This window comes from Jaculus jaculus, chromosome 2 (genome assembly GCF_020740685.1).
Source record: "Jaculus jaculus isolate mJacJac1 chromosome 2, mJacJac1.mat.Y.cur, whole genome shotgun sequence".
NCBI classification, from domain to species: Eukaryota; Metazoa; Chordata; class Mammalia; order Rodentia; family Dipodidae; genus Jaculus; species Jaculus jaculus.
The window spans coordinates 161,293,184-161,313,397 of NC_059103.1; the positions used below are offsets into that span (position 1 = coordinate 161,293,184).

General features: G+C 37.2%; 1 protein-coding gene across 1 annotated transcript in view; it reads right to left on the reverse strand.

Moving 5' to 3' along the window:
• The window catches only part of Pip4p2 (phosphatidylinositol-4,5-bisphosphate 4-phosphatase 2), a 65,452-nt gene that overhangs the window by 12,393 nt on the left and 32,845 nt on the right, over positions 1-20,214 (reverse strand). The window contains exons 4-5 of the mRNA XM_004656926.2: positions 19,443-19,566; positions 1,668-1,720 (exon numbers count right to left, since the gene is read on the reverse strand). Of these exons, the coding sequence (XP_004656983.1) occupies positions 1,668-1,720; positions 19,443-19,566 (177 nt within the window). The remainder of the gene's footprint in view (positions 1-1,667; positions 1,721-19,442; positions 19,567-20,214) is intronic.

The following is a 20,214-nucleotide window of genomic DNA, read 5'->3' on the forward strand; positions in this document are numbered from 1 at the left end:
GTGATCTGGAGTTCACTAGTCTCAGGCTACATAGTGAATTTTGAACTCACAGATATTCTCTGACCTCTGCCCCCTGTGCTGGGATTAAAAGTGTTCACCAAATATTTAACCTGTCTTCACAGCTTCTTGTTTGCAAATGAGGGTAATAATTTCTGCATTCTAGGCTGTTGTAAGAGTTTCAGCTTGGTGTGTGCACATGTGTAGTATAGATAATTTATAGAAATATGTATTAATCACATAACTTTTCATGTATGATAAAAGATATCTCAAATATACATTTTTTCCATGTACATTCTTGAGGTTATTCACTTTCCTTCTTCATGTACCAGATTCAATAATAGTAAGAACTTGGATGATTAATTTCATGAATTTAAAAAGGAAATATCTATTCTTTTGAAGCTAAAAATATATGATAAAGAAAATTATCCCAAGATTATATTTAACACAGATAAATGGAGACATTTCATTAATATTCTCTACTTTTCAGACACTTTAATTATTTTCTCCTAAAAACCAGTTTTAGGATTTTTCTACTCCCAAAATAGATGAAGTTAATTATATCATACCAAAGGTCATATAAATTAAAGGAAGAATCCACATTCTTGTTTTTTTTAATTAAAATGTCAAAACATTCCCTTTCATTTACTTTGCTTAAATTATAATTTGCACACCTAAGTACAGATTATTTTTCAAATTAAAATTTTGTTGTCAAAATAACTTAGCAGACTGGAGGTTACTATCTCTAAAAAGCCCTTCTTATGAGATAAGCCTTTAGCTGGTATTGGGACCTTTGGTTTTGGGAGAGTTCTCAACTGATGGGAGTGGCTTACTGGATGTAAATTGTTTGTGAACATGGCTTATTATACTGAAAACCCACTGGATGGTTCGAAAGTTGAAAAGTGTTTGAGAGGAGGTGTCTGACCAGCTATGTGTCTACACTTGGAAAGGCCTCTCCAAGCTTATGTCTGTTTTCCCCCATTTGCCTTTTTCGTTGCCTGGGTTTGCTTGGATTCTTTTGCTTCAATAAATCATATCTGTGAGTACAACTATATACTGATTCCTAATGACTCATGATAGAAAATGAATCCTGGCCTAGTCTTGAGGACACCCAACACAGATGTCATAAAATATCTTACATCAAAACAACTATTGCTATTTCTCATTTTATACCATCTTTTGTTATTTTCCTTAGATAAAACATTTAGAAATAAAGATATGCTGGCTGAATAGTTAAACCAGACAAGTGTATTAACTGTGTCTTATTAGGCAATGAGAAAAGCTAACAATAAACTAATTACAAGTTGTACAACAATTTTGGTTTTATCAGATTATAGTCCTTTTATGTACACATTAGATTACTAACAATAGATTATCATCTCTTAGAACATGTGAAAACCTTTAACAGGTAACTGAAAATTTTATCAATTTTCTTTCTTTAGAATTAATCTCTGTTTAGAGGATAATAATCAAACTGAATTATTCTGATTTCTAAATGGAATATATTAGCTTGAAGATGTCTTAGATTCAGTTTTCAATATAATAGATCTCATAAGCATACATTGATTTCATGGCATGTCATAAAGTCAAAAATCTACTTGTGAAAATTCTAAACCCTATAAATTGTTCTCAAGTACTTTTCACTAGCATTTCTGCAGTGGGGAACTTACATTTTTTTGCAGTGTGGGCATTTTGCCAGAGTGTTGAACCTCAGTTCCATCCACTGTAAAACAAATAAAGAGAGGGATTTAAAAGAAAAACAACTGAAAACTAGCCAATCTGATAAGATGTTTATTTTAGTCTAAATGTCATCAGTGATCACAGAAGAAATAATCCATTGCCTTTTCATGGTTACATGATTGTTTCACCTCCAATAATTCTCTTATCTCCTGTAAATACGGTTTGGGATCTCCACCTGAGACAGTTCCCATGACTTTTCCAAGGCTCTGATGCTATCTAGATTTGCTTTCAGTGAAAACAGAACACAATGCCATATATATGGCATCTTTGCCTTACATATGTCAGTTCACTTGCAGGGCACTTCACAAACTCTCAGTCTGCATTTTCCTTTAGGTTTTGAGGACCAATCATCTAAATATTTGAATATGTATGTTCATAAGTATAAATGTCACTATTTTTCAAGGGTGCACAAAGCTTCAAAGCACATAAATTAACTAAATGAAACGTAGGCAGAAAAATTAGGAAATAGCCTCCTGTTCCCTCATTGCTTGTATAAGGTAATGAAAACACATTACTCCCATGTAACAATTTTCCTCTCAAATTTCTTCCTTGTAAATGTAGGTAACAGAATGTGCTACCATCATCCCAAGAATGTTATTCAAATACTTAAATTGGTTTATAGATAGCAGGTTAAATTTTCTGAAAGTATGTGCATATAAATTTTAAACTTTACCAAGAAAATGTATTTTTAAAATAGGTGGGACTCAAAGTTATAATTCATGTTAAATGTGCACAGGCCCTGGGTTAAATCCTCAATATCCACCAATAATTGGCTTTCTAATCTTACCTCTTACTTTAGGTAATATAGTGGCTTATGTACTTTACAGTTTTAGGAGAATTTAAGTATATCAGTAGTTTTGGTGTCAGAGTAACTTTTCCTATATAAAATTTAATTCTCATTTAGTATTCTAGGTCACCAGTTTTTATTTTCAAAAGGTTCAAATTCTAGTAGCAGAGAGGGTTCAATAACTTAGATATATTCAAGTATTTTCCAACCACCAAAATATAATTTTTAGAAAATAACAGATATATATGTCTTTCTTCTACATTTTTTTCATGGCTACATTAAGAAAAGAAGAAATTTGGACTTCCTGGACTCCCTTTCTTCATTTTTAAGCCATACTCAATGACCTTGAGTTAATTTTTATATGCTTTGTTCAATCACAGTAGGCTATGTAGTCCCAAGGTAAATAAACTAGGAACAACACTGTCATTTGATTTCTTGATAATGGCCATTCTGACAGGAGTGAGATGGAACACCAAAGTAGTTTTAATTTGCATTGCCCTGATGAATAAGGATGTAGAACATTTTTGAGATGGTTATATCTGTAATTCTTCTTTTGAGAATGTTCTATTTATTTCCTAAGTCCATTTTTTATTGGATTGTTTGATTTCGTATTATTTAGTTTTTTGACTTCTTTGTATATCCTGGAGATAAACCCTCTGTCGGATGCATAAATAATTGCTGGCAAGGATGTGGAAAAAGAGGAACCCTTCTACACTGTTGGTAGGAAAGTAATCTGGTACAGCCATTGTGGAAATCAGGCAGGGGTTCCCGAGACAGCTAAAAACAGATTTACCATATGACCCAGGCATACCACTCCTAGGCATATATTCTATGGATTCATTGCACAACCTTAGAGATACTTGTTGAACTATGTATATTGCTGCTCTGTTCACAATTGCTAGGAAATGGAAACAGCCTAGATGTCCCTCAACTGATGAGTGGATCATGAAGATATAGCACATTTATACAATGGAGTTCTATTCAGTAGCAAAGAACAACGAAATCATGAAATTTGCAGGGAAATGGATGGATGTGGAAAGGATTATAGTTAGTGAGGTAATCCAGATCCAGAAAGCCAAGCATGTTCTCTCTCATATGCGGATCCTAACTACAAATGTTTGGAGTTATATGTGTGGTGGAATAAAATTCAGTAGCAGAGGCCCATAAGCTAGAAAGGTGGTAAAAGGGAGAGAGGAGAGGGAGGACTTAAGGGATGGTATTGTGTATATGTAAGTAGAGGAACAGATTACTGGGGTGGGAAGGCCTAAGTGAAGTCAGAGGAAGAGATTGAGTAAAAGTAGTTATTGTAGTTTAATTCAGGTGTCCCGTGTAAACCTAGGTGTTCTGAATGCTAGGTTCCCAACTGATGGCAATTTGGGAATCAATGCCTCTTGGAGGTAGTATATTGTTTGGGGTGGGCTTACAGGTATTATAGCCAGCTTCCTCTTGCCAGTGTTTTACATACTCTCCTATTGCTGTTGTCCATCTGGCCAGGAGGTATTGTTCACCTTCTGCCCATGCCATCATTTCCCCTACCATCATGGAGCTTCTCCTCGAGTTTATAAGCAAAAATAAACCATTTTTTTTCCCCACAAGCTGTTCTTGGTCAGGTGTTTTCTGCCAACAATGCAAACCTGAGAGCAACAGAAAAGGTGGGGGAGGGGGCAATCAAAATTGAAGAAGATATGAATAAGTCATATGGAAATCTGCTTTTTTGAACAATGGCAAATCCAGAAGCCATACGTTATTACTAGAAAATTTTCAGTGCCAATGATGAAATACTTTCCAGTGAGCTGCTGGCCAGGAAGGTACCTGATGCCCCCAAAACATTATAACATTATAGGCCACTGCCAAGGTTCTTGGTTTCCTACCAGGAATTGATGGCAAAATCCTACTGCTGAACACTCCACATACTCGGGCTGCAAGATCAATGAGAAATCTTGCTGGAACTGAGCTCAAAACTTCCTCCCTGTAGACCAGCTGTCAGAAAGCTGGAAAAAGTTATGCTGCATGCAGTTCCATGGGAGAGGAGTCATCAGTGGAGAAAAAAGTCAACAGTGGAAACTACAAGCCTTAAGTTAGATCAACCAGGCCAAATGAGCCAATGGGTACAATAGTGTCATTTCTGTTATGGAGGAAACCAACTGCTTTCTAAGTGGACTGGAGGCCCACTCCAGGGGAGGCAATACATGATACTGAAAAACCTATGACAGGGGAAGACATGAGCAAAAGGGGTGTAATGTCTTCTGGTATCTGGCTAAATACAAATATTATGCTCACCAAACTGCCTAGTAAGCACTTCTTTTAATGTTTATACCCATATGTTAATGTTCCTCTCACTTTTGGTTAGAGACAATTCTCTTTTCAGACGATGATGACTTCTGGAATGATTCAAAAGGCATCATAGTGCTAAGAAGTGACAGAGGAGTGCTCAGCACTGAAACATCTCTATCACACTTTCCAAGACTCACGGTCCATTGGGCAAGAGGTGGTGGAAAGAACATAGGAGCCAAAGGAAGGGTACAACTCTTTACAATACATTCTTCCAGACACAAAATGGCCGGGATATCCATGACCTTGCAGTGCCTGGCACTACAACACAATACCATTATAATAGGAGGAAAAGATGATGACATCAAAATAAAAGAGAGACTGACTGAGAGAGGGAAGGGATATGATGAAGAGTGGAGTTGCAAAGGGAAAAGTGGCAGGGAGGGAATTATGGATTGTCTATAATTACAGAAGTTGGGCTGGAGAGATGGCTTAGCAGTTAAGTGCTTGCCTGTGAAGACTAAGGACCCTGGTTCAAGGCTCGATTCCCCAGGACCCACGTCAGCCAGATGCACAAGGGGGCGCATGCGTCTGGAGTTCGTTTGCAGTGGCTAGAAGTCCTGGCGTGCCCATTCTCCTCTCTTTCTCTCTGCTTCTTTCTCACTCTGTCTGTCACTCTCAAATAAATAAATAAAGTAAACAAAAAATTAATGACAGAACTTGTAATAATAAGAAAATAAAATAAATTAGGAAAGACACTGAACATTCACTCTTTTTATTCAGTGACTTTTTTTTTTTTTTTCAACATCTGAGAATGTAAGGGCCAAGGTAAAATTCTTTAAGCAACCACAAAATATCCTCTCATTACTTAAACTTGGTAACAAGTAGGTTTACTTCAGTTACTCTAATAGACCATGGGTTTTGGGGAGGGGGAGCTAAAATTAATGTGTCATACAGAGATATACACAGATTTCTTCAGAAATTGGAAAAAATATTTTTTTAAAAAAGTGTATTGCTTGCTCTCTTATATTTTTTTTTCTTTTTTGTTTTTCTTGAGTAGGGTCTCACTGCAGCACAGAATGACCAGGATTTCACTCTGTAGTTCCAGGCTGTCCTCAACTCGCAGCAATCCTCCTACTACTGCCTCCTGAGTACTGGGATTAAAGGCAAGAACAATTACACCCAGCTGTCTGTACTATATCTTCATAATAAGATTAGAATAATTGGGCTGGAGAGATGGCTTGAATCCTAAGGACCCCGGTTCGAGGCTTGTTTCCCCAGGACCCACGTTAGCCAGATGCACAAGGGGGCGCATGTGTCTGGAGTTCGTTTGCAGTGGCTGGAGGCCCTGGCGTGCCCATTCTCTCTCTCTATCTGCCTCTTTCTCTGTCTGTTGCTGTCAAGTAAGTAAGTAAAAATAAAAAAAAATCAAAGATTAGAATAATTGATGAATTTATAATACTATTTTAAATGTTATTTGTAAATGAAAATTTTAGTTCTCTATATTTAAAGCAGGCAAAATGGCTTGAAAGGCATTTGCAAAACCCTTAAGCCAAGAGTAACTCAAAATCCAAGACTTAAAAATTTGATATAGTGATAAAGTGTATTTTAACTGACCAGCCAAAAAGGACGATTTGGGTTGGGAAAATAACTCAGTGCTTAAAGGTGCTTGCTTGCAAAGCCCATTGGCCCTGGTTCAATTCCCAAGATACCCACATAAGCAAGTTGTAAAAAGTTGTGTAAGCATCTGGTGTTCATCTGCAGCAACAAGAAGCTCTATGTCATGCCCATATACACTAGCACATACACATGTGCCAAAGTAAGTAAAATAAACTTAAAGGGATGATTTATCTCAACATTATAATTTTACAGTGTTCATTATTCCACAGGTTGTTGGTGAATTCAATTATAATAAACCTCTGAGACTTGTTTGTAAATTACACAAGTAGTAGCTAACACATCGAGCAGCGGTATTCACTCCAAATATGTCAATGAATGCAGCAAATGCCAAGCATTTATCATAAAAGTGATTCTGTCTTAATCTCCTTAATGAAGAACATAAAAGTATTTATCACGGGAAGCAGTTCTCATTTAAGCTATTTAAATCAAGGAAAATACTTTTTAAAAGAAGTTGATTTTCTATGATCTCCCTGTCTGTAATGCTGTCCCTGCACTGTGGAACTCTTTAAAAAACATTTATTTATTTACTTATTTATTTATGAGAGAGAGGGAGAGAATTGGGCACACTAGGGCCTCTAGCCACTGCAAACAAAGTACAGATGGATGCACTACCTTATATATCTGGCTTTATGGGGGCACTGGGGAATTAGTCTAGGATCCTTAGGCTTTTCAGGTAAGTACCTTAGTGGCTGAACCACCTCTCCAGCCCCACTCTTGAAATATTGATGAAATATTGATGGGGCTACTTATACCTCAGTGGACAAATTGCCTGCCTCACAAGAATTAAGACCAGAAGCCAAATCCCAATATGCACATTAAAAAAAAATGCCGTATGTTGCTGTGCATGCCTGTAATTCCAGTGACGGGCAGGTGGAGACAGGATGAACTCTGGGGCTTACTGGCTAACCAGTCTAACCTAATTGGTGTGCTTTCTGGCCAACAAGAGAGCCAATTTTAAAGAAAAAAAAAAATGAACATCCAGGTGGAATGGGAATCTCACCAATGACCTCTGGGAAGTAAAAGAGGCAAAATAATATATAATATGCTCTTTCTGGACAGGAGGCAACATAGGTAGATAAATTTATTAAGCCAGAGGAGAGCCCCATGGAAAAGCAGGGGCAGCTCTGCTGCTGCTATGCAGTTGATGAGGTCAGGCCGGCAGCCAGAAAGTGCTTCTTCCTCACAAGTGTGATATGTGACAGCATCATCAAGAGTCACAGAAAGTGCAGAGAATATGTACAACTCACCCATGTGCTCACAGGCCAATCTTACAAACTCAGAACCTGAAAGGGACACAGGTAAGATCCTCCCCAAGAACATCACCAAGGGAAGATTCCACAGTCACCTTCCCCATGCCAGCACCTGACCCCCAGCACTGCAGGAAACACTGGCTCTCACTCTTCCCCCACAAAGCTCAGACCCCAGCTGAGTCAACCCCATGCCCAACTTTTGTTGTTTGAATTTGTTGTCTCCCATAAACTCACATATTTTAAATACTTGATTGCCAGCTGAAGATAATTTGGGAGGTGGAGCCTTGATAAAGCAGCATTGTTTTGGGGGGTACGCTTATGGATGTTAACACCAGCTCCCCTTTGCCAGAACTTGGCTCACTCACTTGCAGCTGATTTTGGCAAGGAGATGATGTCCAGCCTCTGCTCATGCCATGCTTTCCATCATGGAGCCTCCCCTCAAGAATGTAAGCCAATATAAACAACTTTCCTGCTCCCATAAGCTGCTTCTGGTTAGGTGCTTTATTCCAACAACTAGCTGTTAACCACACCAGGAAACCAATGGAACCAGCCAAGACAAGCTGGAAGTACATCCAGGAGGGAATCACCTTCATAACTCAGTGTACATGAGACAATACACTCACTCTAGCCCGGGTGTGTAGCTGAGTGTGCATGGCCCTGTGTTTGATCTCTAGCTTCCCAAAATAGTAAATAAACAAATAAGAAAAGAAAGAAACTCATCCCAAAAACTAACTGGGCTTATCTACATACATACTCCAAATCTAGTACTATAGGTTTGAACTGAAAGTGTAACCACACCTCCCAGTTTGCTAAAGGAAAACTCACAAGGACAAAAAGAATTCAAAGCCATCATACCAAGGCAGAAATCAGATTTGATTTACCTCCAGTATACTTGGTATTTTTCGTCATTTGAGTGCCATGGTTAACTTTTGTCACTTTTTGACAATTTTAATCTTTTAGGGCTACTTTTAAAATCTCCTTTCTGGCTCATATACTTCATTGTGATTTTATTTGTGGTTGCACATTTCTCATTTGGATCTTAGCCTTGTACTCCTAATATTAGGCCAGACAGCTACTGTTGCAGAAATTACTACATACTTTTCAATAATAATTCTGAATATAAAGAATTTCAATTCTCTAATCAAATGACACATGCTAACAGAATGTATTAGAAGGCAGTATCTTTTTTGTCTTATGCCTCCAAGAAACAAACCTCTTCATCAAAGGTAGATGATATTATAGGGTGAAAAGATGGAAAATAATGCCAAGTAAATGGGGCTAGGAAACAAGTAGGTGTCTCTATTCTAATACCTAACAAGATATTAGAACCACCATTAGTCAGAATAGAGAAATAATGTCTCTTTATGTTGATTGTGGTAGTTTGAATACATGCCCCCCATAGAGTAAGGTATTTTATTAAAGCTTGTAACTTGGTTTCCAGCCACCTGGCTGGAAAAAGCATGAGTAGGGGAAGGTCCTGGGTGGAGACCTAAGGTGTGTTTAGGGGCAGATCTGATTTCCATCCTAAAGGGGTATCTCTCTGCTTGGATTCATGAATGGGAGCCAACTTAGTCCCCATTTGATGGGGCTTCCTCAGAATCTACAAGCTTGAAATAAACCCCTTCCTCCCCTAAACTTTGCCTGGTTTAGATGTTCATTCCAGAAATGTGAAGCTGACTACAATATTGACTAAGAGAACAACTGAGCATGAGGACTGATGCACCCAACTTCACTAAACAAACACTACTAGATATAAGGACACAGTTTGACCTCACAGCACAATATCTGTGGGAGAATCCAATGAAATAATCTCACCATTGACAGACCATCCTGGCAAAATAAATAAATAAGCATCTAGATTATATAGCATCATGAAACAAATAGAGATGGACCTAAAAGACTTCTACAGGATATTATACCCAAATACTACAGAATATACATTGTGTTCAGCAGTGTAGGCAGCTGTATCTAAAACAGATCATATATTAGGACACAAAGCAAACCTTAACAAATACAGGAAAACTGAAATAATTTCTTGTATTATATGTGACCACAATGATATAATACTACTATTCAACAGCAAGAGAGATGAGAGAACATACAACAAAATTATGAAAATTAAACAATACAATATTGAATGATGAATCTATCAATGAAAAAACCCAAGAAGTAAATTTTAAAAACTTCTAGACTCAAATGATAATGAAAATACAGCATGCCAAAACTTATGAAGTATAATTAAGGCAGTCCTAAGAAGGAATTTCATTGCTCTGAGTTCCTTTATTAAGAAAATAGAGGCCAGGAGTGGTGGCACACACTTTTTTGGTATATGTGCTGCCAAAGCAAGCACAAGTGGCACACACTTCTAATCCCAGCATGTGGGAGGTTGGGGTAGGAGGATTGCTGTGAATTCAAGGCCAGCCTGAGTCTAATTCCAGGTCAGCCTGGGTTAAAGTAAAAATGTAGCTCAAAAATACATAACTAGGGCTGGGGGGATGGTTTAGCAGTTAAGTCATTTGCCTGCAAAGCCAAAGGACTCAGGTTTGATTCCCCAGGACCCACGTTAGCCAGATGCACACAGGTCACACGTGTCTGGAGTTCGTTTGCAGTGGCTAGAGGCCCTGGGGTACCCATTCTCTCTCTTTCTCTCTCTCCCTCTTTCTCTGTCAAATAAATAAATGTAAAATATTTTTAAAAAATACTTAACAAAACAAAATGAAACAGAGAGCTCATATATTAATAACTCAATGATACACAATAGTATCTTGGAACAAGAACAAGCCAAGCCAAATATCAGTACATGTAACAATGGTCATCTTACCAAAAACAGTTTACCAATTTTAGGTAGTCTCTATCAAAACCCATTGTCATTTTTAACTAAAATAGAAAAAAAGACATAATTAATTTGGAAGTACAACAGACCTCCAATAACCAAAGAATTCCTTAATCAAAATCATAAATTAATAATAAATACATAAATAAATGTATCATCAGACCTAATTTCAAAGTATATTACAGAGGAAGATTAACAAAAACAGCACAGTATTGGCACAAAAACAGACATGTAAATCAATGGAACAGAGTAGGAGGTACAGACGTAAACCCATGCACAACAGCCACCTGATCTTACACAAAAATAGTAAAACCTAGAGAAAAGTCAGTCTCTAACAACTGATGCTAGAAAAACTGGGTATCTATATGTAGAAGAACGAAACTACATCTTTATTTTACACTGTGCACAAGGACCAACTGCCCATCCATCAAAGACCTGAAACTCTTGATACTGCTAGTGAAAACTCTGAAACTGCTAGAGGAAAAAGAAGAAAAAAAAATTCAAGATCTAGGCATAGGTTAGGATTTTCTGACTAGGACTCCAGTTGCTCAGGAAATAAGGCCATTAATCATCAAGTGAACATTAAATAAACAACAAATGAAATTAAACAGTTTTTGTACAGCAAAGGAAACTGTTAATCAAGTGATGAGGCAGGCTACAGAATGGGAGCAAAACAATTGCCAGCTACATATGAAACAGAGATCTAACATCTAGAACATACAAACAGTTTAAAACACTAAATAATAAGAAATCAAACAACACAATCAAATAATGACAATGGAACTGAACAGAGAGTTTGCAAAATAAATCTATAAATGCAAGTAAATAATAAATATTTTAAAATTTGTTCAGGATTCTTAGCCATCATATAAATGAAAATTAAAGCTATTTTTGAAATTCCATCCCACTCCAGTCAGAATGGCTATCAAGAAATCAGATGAAGGGCTGGAGAGATAGCTTAGCAGTTAAGCACTCGCCTGTGAAGCCTAAGGACCCTGGTTAGAGGTTCAATTCCCCAGGACCCACGTTAGTCAGAGGCACAAGGGGCTGCACATGTCTGGAGTTCATTTGCAGTGTCTGGAGGCCCTGGCATGCCCATTCTCTCTCTCTATCATCTGCTTCTTTATCTCTCTGTCTGCCACTTTCAAATAAATAAATAAAATAAAAAGAAAAGAAAATCAGATGAAGCCAGGTGCAGTGGTGCACATCTTTACTCCCAACACTAGGGAGGCAAAGGTAGGAAATCACTATGACTTTGAGGCCAGCCTGAGACTACATACTGAATTCCAGGTCAGACTAGGCTGGAGCGAGACCCTACCTCGAAAAACAAAATAAACAAAACACAAATGAAATCATATGGCAAAAAAAAAAAAGAAAAAAAAATGCTAAGAAGGGTGTGGGGACAGAGGGCCCTCATTTACTGCTGGTGGGAGTGAAATTGGATACAGCCATTATGAAATTAGTGTGAAGGTTTTTCAAAAAGATACATTAGGTTAAAAAAAAATGAGGGTTGGAGAGATGGCTTAGTGGTTAAGCGCTTGCCTGTGAAGCCTAAGGACCCTGGTTCGAGGCTCGGTTGCCCAGGTCCCACGTTAGCCAGATGCACAAGGGGGCGCACGTGTCTGGAGTTCGTTTGCAGTGGCTGGAAGCCCTGGCGCGCCCATTCTCTCTCTCTCCCTCTATCTGTCTTTCTCTCTGTGTCTGTCGCTCTCAAATAAATAAATAAAAAACAAAAACAAAAACCAAAAAAAAAAAAAAAAGAAACAGGATTGCCCTATGACCTCACTAAACCACTCTTGGGCATACACTCTTAAGGTCTCTATACGTTTTACTACAGTGATAGTTGCTAGCTCATGTTTATTGTTCTATTAACAATAGATGAGAAATGGAATCATCCTAGATGTCCATCAACAGATTGAAGGTGTGGTACATATAGACAATGGAGTTTTATTCACTTGTAAAGAAAGATGAAATTATGACATTCAAGGGAAAATAGATGGATTTGGATAATTTTATACTAAGTGATGTAAACCAGGTTCTGAAAGAAAGGAACTATGAGTTGTCTCTCATGTTTAGTCCTTAGGTTCAAAGTTCAAGATTTGTATTTAAGTTGGAATAAGAGTTAGTAGGGGGGGCAATAAGCTAGAAATGGTGCATAGAAGTAAGAGAGAGAGAGGAGGGCTTATGGAGAGGGGATAATAGATTTGGGTGCAAAGTGGAAATTGAAGAGGAGAATTGAGGGGAGAAGGAAGTGGAGGGAATGTTCAACAAAACCAAAGAGGTATGAACAACCATATGAAAACCTATTTCTTAGTTACCTAATTTTAAAAAGTATATGAGTTAGTAAAAATAATTTGAGCAGAAGTACTCTCCATTGGGTGGATAATGCTGCTTCCAGAAGCCCTAGGTTGTTGTAGGAAAATCTGTGTGACAGGAATGGGATTCCTCTCAGAGTTTCTGGTCAAGCAAGCTCCTAAGGCTCTTGGTTGCCCACCAAAAATAGAAAGTAGACCCCACTTTGTTGCAGGACACTGAAAAAACCAAGCGAGGACTTCATAAGGAAAATTTCTCCCTGATGCTGTCAGTCATAGTGGATGAGAAAGAACAAGTGGTGAACATCTATTCTAAGTTGAATGTGACTACTTTGGCAACAGAAAAAACCTAGATGTGTCTGTGAACAAAGTCATACAACACTGACCACACTACTTTGAGAGTGTCTTCAGGCGCAACTTGCTTTAAGACTGGAAACCATTATCAACAAGATAGTGAAAGCAGAGCCTTGAAGTGCTGGATAAAACTTATGTGGTCAAGGGAATTGTATTCCACTTTGACATCCTCCGGGTACTGGTTCTTACAGATGAAGAGAACTCCAGATGTATGTGCCACTTTGTGAATCTGGTTTTATGTGGGTACTGGGAATTGAATCCAGGTCCTTGGGCTTTTCAGGCAAACAACTTAACTACTGAGCCATCTCTCTAACCCTCGCTTTTCTCTTTGACTCACTATCTTTTCTCTCCTATATTAATGGTATCTCATAAATTCTATGCTATTCATAAGAATCACTATCATTTTTTCTAAATAATAGTAAATTATCATCTCTTCTTATACCTGTCTTTCAGTTTGGCCCTGTGTAATTCATTCTGTGCAGAGCATTCATCTACACTAACCTAAGCATAAAGTATTTCTACAGCTCTCCGTTACTCCTACCTCCGTGAAGTGCCTTCTACGTTAAGTGTTTCTGTGTGTGTTTCTACTGTTCTCTAAATCCACTTCATATGATTCTTGTTTTAATTGTCTTTCTCCTCCTATTAGATTAGAAAACTATAAAAACAGAGACCTCATTGCCTGGTACACTTAATACATGTTTTTAAATATAGTAAATCAGTTTGTGGTAGTGTGGCTACAAAGCTGATCCATGGAAGGATTTAGAATATAAAACATGAAGAAAAATGCAAGGTCACTGCAGAAGAAGAATGTCGAGGATGCTGAAAACAAATCTATTCTGCAGATTTTGAAATGGTATTACTCCCACAACTTCTTCACATATAATATAAATAACAAATGAATTTAATATATATTTAGTCTCATCAATGCATATTTATTTATTTATTTATTTATTTAAGAAAGAGAAAAAGAGGCAGAGAGAGAGTAAGAGAGAGAATGGGGCCTCTAGCTACTGCAAACAAACTTCAGAAGCATGTACCACCTGTGCGTATGGCTTTATATGGGTACTAGGGAATCAAACCTGTGTCCTTTGGCTTTGCCTGCAAGCACCTTAACTGCTAAGCCATCTCTTCAGCCCTCATCAATGCACTTTATATGTCTATTGATTCTATAGAGCATTGATCTAAATTGAATCAATATGAAGTGACTGTAAATAGAAATCTGTAGTTTATTCCACAAGTATATTCTCTGATTTATGAAGTCAATGATTTAGTCAATAAAATATAAATCTAAAAAGTGTTATATTTTGTTTGACTAGATCAGAAAAGTTCTGACTAGATACATGCGAGCAAATAAATTCCTATATCCTTCTCCAAATAAGTGAATTTAAAAATATAGGACACCATAAGGACAAGGAAAAATGACTTCCAATTTGTACACAGTAGGCAGCAGACAATGTCTTGACTTGGTGATAGATGCTCAGTGACTACAGAAAGGCATGCTAGGGCAGGCAGCAGGGGAAAGAAAGTGGGAATTAACAGGAGGGAAAAGAGCAAGGAACACAACACTCTGATGTTCACTGCAGCATTAGTCACAATAACCAAAACATGAATGAGCTTCTAAATCCACTGATAAATCAAAAAAGTATAGTACAGGGGACTTGCTTTCAAAGCTGGTGGCCTGGGTTCAAATCCACAGGACTCACATTAAAGCCAGAGCCACAAGGTGGCACAAGCATTTGGAGTTCCTTTGTAGTGACAAGAGCCCCTGGCTATCCATTCTGACCACCCCACTCAAAAAAAAAAAATTCATTCACTCTCTCTCTACTCGCAAAAACTTAAAATTAAAAAAAAAAAAATTCCGGTACAGACATGCAATAACATTATTTAGTCTTACAAAAGTAGTTAGTCCTGCCATTTGTAACAATGTAAATGTAGAGAGGACTGTGTAGTTTGAATGTATATCCCCTCTAGGAGTTTGGATAAATGTCCCTCAATAGATTCCAGAGTTTTATTAAAGCTTTTTGTGTTTCCAGCTAGCTGGCCAGAGGACAGGTCACTGGGGACAGATCTGAATTCCAGTCTAAGATATTCAAAGTGCCTGAGTTCTGCTGGGGTTTCTGAAGTCTGCTTGCTGGTATACTGGTGGTGGCTTTTTGCTTTTCTCTTCAGCCATGGACTGGTGAAAATGGGCCAGCTTCTGCCATTTTACGAACCTTCCCCTCAATTTGCAAGATTCAAATAAATTTCCTTCCTCCATTACTGTGCCTGGTTTGGAAGTTCATGTCAGCAAACTGAAGCTGTCTGCAACATCCCCCAATAGACTCAGCTGCTTTATTAAAACTTGGATTTCCATCCACTTGGCTGAAAGAGGTCACTGGGGACAGATCCTGGGGTCCAGCTTAAGGTGTGTTTGAGGGAGGATCAAATTTCCAGCCTAAAGGTATGCAGAATAAGTAGTCCAAGCTTGGCCTGGGCCCCTGTTGCTTGGATTTTGGTGTGTGCTGGCAGCAGTGGTTTCTCTCTTCTTGGATCTGTGAAAGGAGACCATTCTCTCTTGCCACTATGGAACTTACCCTGGATCTATAAGCTTCAAATGAATCCCTTCCTCCAGTAAACTGTGTCTGGTTTGCAAGTCTAACTCAGCAACATAAAAAATGACTACAACAAAGACACTATGACAAACGAAATAAGCCAAATGCAGAAAAAACAAATACTATATAATCATATTCTTATGTGAATCTAAAGCAGTCAAACTCATAAAGATAGAAAGGAGAATCACTGTTGTAGAAGATGGAAAAGGGAGAGATAAATGGGGAGATATGGACCAGAGTACAAAGTTTCAGTTCAGCAAGATGAATGAATTCTGAGATCTTACGTTTAGCATGGAAGTATAGTTAAAAATGCTGTCACATACTTAAAATTACAAACTAGATGTTTCAAGTGTTCTTACTATACATACACAAAGTCAAGCATATGAAATAATCAAAATGTTAATTAATTTAATTGTGATCATTTCATAATGTAACATGTCACAATACCAAGTCAAGGCTCTTAAATATATACAATTTCTTATTGTCAACTATATCACAACAAAACTTAAAAAAAAAAAACAAGTATTTGGTATAAACTCTCCCTTCATAGCACAAAATCAGAAATACTCCTCATCCAACACATGCAAGATAAGAGTGATTTCTTTTGAAATGAAAAGAAAGTGGGCTAGAAAGCCTGTGGCTTTGGGAACACATGACACAGAAAGGATAAGAATAAAATACTATTCTGAAAATAAAGGTGTTGAAGTCTAAGAGTGCACAGTGAGTAAACATGTTACTCTATATCACCTCTCTCAGCACCTAGAATGTTGTCCCCCAAGAGTGTTTTCATGAGAGATTAGAGGGACCTTCCCCTGAGACTTGTGGATCTTCAAAGAGAAAAGAGGAAGAGGAGGAAGAAAGGAAGTAGTGTAGCCACTATCCACATATTTAGAGATTCCTATCAGAAATTTATTGTCAAATATAAATGAACATTTGAGTAAAACTGCTATTATAAAAAAATTAAAACTGGGACAAACGAGATAAGACATAAGAACACTTCAGGAAAAATATAATATTTTCTTAAACATGTCATAAAAAAGAGAACAATATAAAAAGGAAAATGTAATTGAAACACTATAGCTCTTTGATATTAAAATTTAAGTTTTATTGCCTATTAATTAAATTTAAAAACATAGTTGGTGACTTTTTCCAGCAAATGAAACTAAAAGCCAAACTGAAAAAAAAAAAAAATTTAAAAATCAGTCGACTCAGGTGCACTAAGAAATTCTAGAGAACAAATAAACTGAAGTGAGATAAAACGGCCCACTGAGTACCAGACAATGAGCTCCAAGGAACCCGCCCGAAGAGACATCATCATGAAATTTCAGACCATGAAAGAACATGAAAGAACAGAAAGAATAATGAGAAGATGCAAATAGAAAAAATAGGTCAGATTCAAGGAACCAGAGCCATAAAAGCAACTCCTCTCATTGACAATGGTCAAAAGTATAATAGTTTCTGAAGGGGAACCTCAAATGTAACATGTGGAGAAGTCATTATGAGTTCGTCATTAGATTTAAAACTACCTAATCCATAAAAGGGCTCAAATTACTCCCTTTGCCTAAGAAAGCAAAAAGACTGTGTCCCAACACCATGAAAGGCTAAACCAGGAACCATGAAGGAGGCACAGGATCCAGACCTGCCAGGAGTGGAATGAAGTGTCAAGAGGAGGTCCCAGGATGCCAACTGCATGGCGTGAAGCTGGCACAACAGATTACCTGACATGTCTGCTTACATATACCAATCTTATAGATCTGTAAGGGTGTGGGAAGTACTAATGATTTGTACATGGAAAACTAAACAAACCTAAAACATAGGGGCAAGTATTTATGAAAACAACAAACTACTAATAACCATATGAGAAAAATGTACCACATTATTTGGCTTGGCTGACAAAACAGTTTTATTAAATAGTGTCATAACTACTGAGCACGAGGAATTCAGGACATGAATCTGAGTAGGAAAGTGGGATGAGCACTAAATTCTCATGTGTGTGTGTAGATACTCATGTGTGCGTGTGAACACGTGTAAGCGTGTGTGAGGATGCCAGAAACTGATGTTGCATATCTTCCTCTATCACTCTCTCCCTTATTTATGGAGATAGGGTCTCTCTCGTAAAACAAAGAATTCACCAATTTGGCTAGTGTAGCAAGCCAGTTTAACCCTAGAATCCCTGGGATTATAGGCAAGTGACCAAACCTGCCCTGCATTTACATGGGTCCCAGAGATATGAACTCTGGTCCTCAATTTGTACAACAAATTCTTTATTCACTGAGCTTTCATCCCACCCTTTATATTCTTAACTTTCACTTGATAAATTAGTGGCTTATGTCCAAATTTTATATATTAAAAAGACAAAAAAGATGAGTAAATACTTTGAGCACAGAAAAGTAATGTCAGCTGAATAGCTGGAAGAGTTGAAAACGTTATAGAGATGCTGATTGGTGGATCATCCAGGGGAAGAGGCTGAACTCAGATTTGAGATTTAAATGTATACATATGATTTGTTTTAATTCAAGGGAAATTTTAACAGAAAAAAAAGCAAATACACTTCTTAAGCTCAAATATTTCTTAATGACAGCATTTATTGTTTACGACATACATGTTCAGATTCTGGAAAGTATTTTTTTTAATACTGATGACCTATAGAAACTCTTTTTTTCTTATAAATGTTGCATAGCAAAAGTAAAACTTCTCTTACTCTTCCTGACAGAGCAAGTCAAAAGTCAATATGATATGATGGAGAATGGAATTTCAAAGGGGAAAGTGTGGGGGGTGAGGGAAGGAATTATCATGGGATTTTTTTTATAATCATGGAAAATGCTAATAAATTTTTAAAAAATAAATAAATAAATAAATTTTTAAAAGTCAATATGACATTAACTTTTTAAAAGTAAAAATTGTAAGGTGAAATTAGAAGTCATAAAAAATTTCTGTAACTGTGGTGATATCAAATTACTTGTACTTTATTTTTATCTAGTGCTTTATCTAATTATGGGTAACATAACTGATTTCCTTTACTGCAACAGTAACTTAAAAGTCAGAAAAAAATTCATAAACTATATTAAGATTTAGTATTGAATCTAGAAGCCACAAAGCAGGACTGAAAATGTGCACGTTGTTACTGAGTAATGATTTGCTCACCAAGTCAACTTAAAACTGAATGCACCTTTTTTTTTTTAATTTTTTTTGTACATTTTTTATTTATTTATTTGAGAGCGACAGACATAGAGAGAAAGACAGATAGAGGGAGAGAGAGAGAGAATGGGCGCGCCAGGGCTTCCAGCCTCTGCAAACGAACTCCAGACGTGTGCGCCCCCTTGTGCATCTGGCTAACGTAGGATCTGGGGAACCAAGCCTCGAACCGGGGTCCTTAGGCTTCACAGGCAAGCGCTTAACCGCTAAGCCATCTCTCCAGCCCCTGAATGCACCTTTTATATAATGCCACAGAGAATTCTGTATATGTTAGCTAGACTTCTGACTATCTCCCTAAGTAAAGCTCTCTTTTCATATATTGATCAATTTTTACTTGAACCAAACTCTAAGCCTATAAGTAGTCATCAAATCTATGAGATTGTGACCAAGATTTATAGACTGAAGTTTCATGGTCAATGGGCAATGACTTACCAGAAATGTGTTTCCACAGTGCCCACAAACCACCCTCGTTCCTTCTGGTTGGACTGGCAATGCAGGCTGAGCTGGTTGTTCTTCAGAAATCAGCATTACTGGGCCAAGGTTAATTATTCGTCTACTGTGGAAAGTAAAGCAAACAATTTCACTAACTCACAAATGGACCCAGGGCAAAAACAAAAACAAAACAAAAAAAGCTTTATAATATGGCCCCAAAGCATGAGGATGTATTAATAAAAATATATTGGACTTGATTTATGAATTAAGGAAATCAAGCATCAAATTTTGGAAAATCACAGATAGGAGCAGTAGTCTTTCAAAGGCAAGAAAATTATATTTGAAATATATAAACCATATTATTGTACAAATTCTGAGTTCAAATTAGTGACTTTGGGACCAATTTAACTGCTATATCTAAGTTTCTACAAGTTCAAATAAAAAATAGATCTTACTCATTTTCTATAAAGATAACTTGAGTTTGGGAGGAAACTGAATAAATTAAATCTTTTTCACCTAAATAAGCATGCACGAATCATGAAATGAAGCTACTCAACTGATGAGTTGCAACCCAGTTTCTCAGAGTAGTCTAGATTTCCTGGATGACTTTTTAGTCAAAGATGGAAAGAAAGTAAAATGGGAACCACCATTTTCCTTTATTCTCCAATCTATATCATCAGATAGGTCTATGATGATTCATATAATGGTCAAAACAAAAACAAACAAAAATCACAAGAAACTAAACAGTTATGTCTTTTAATATACTTGTATC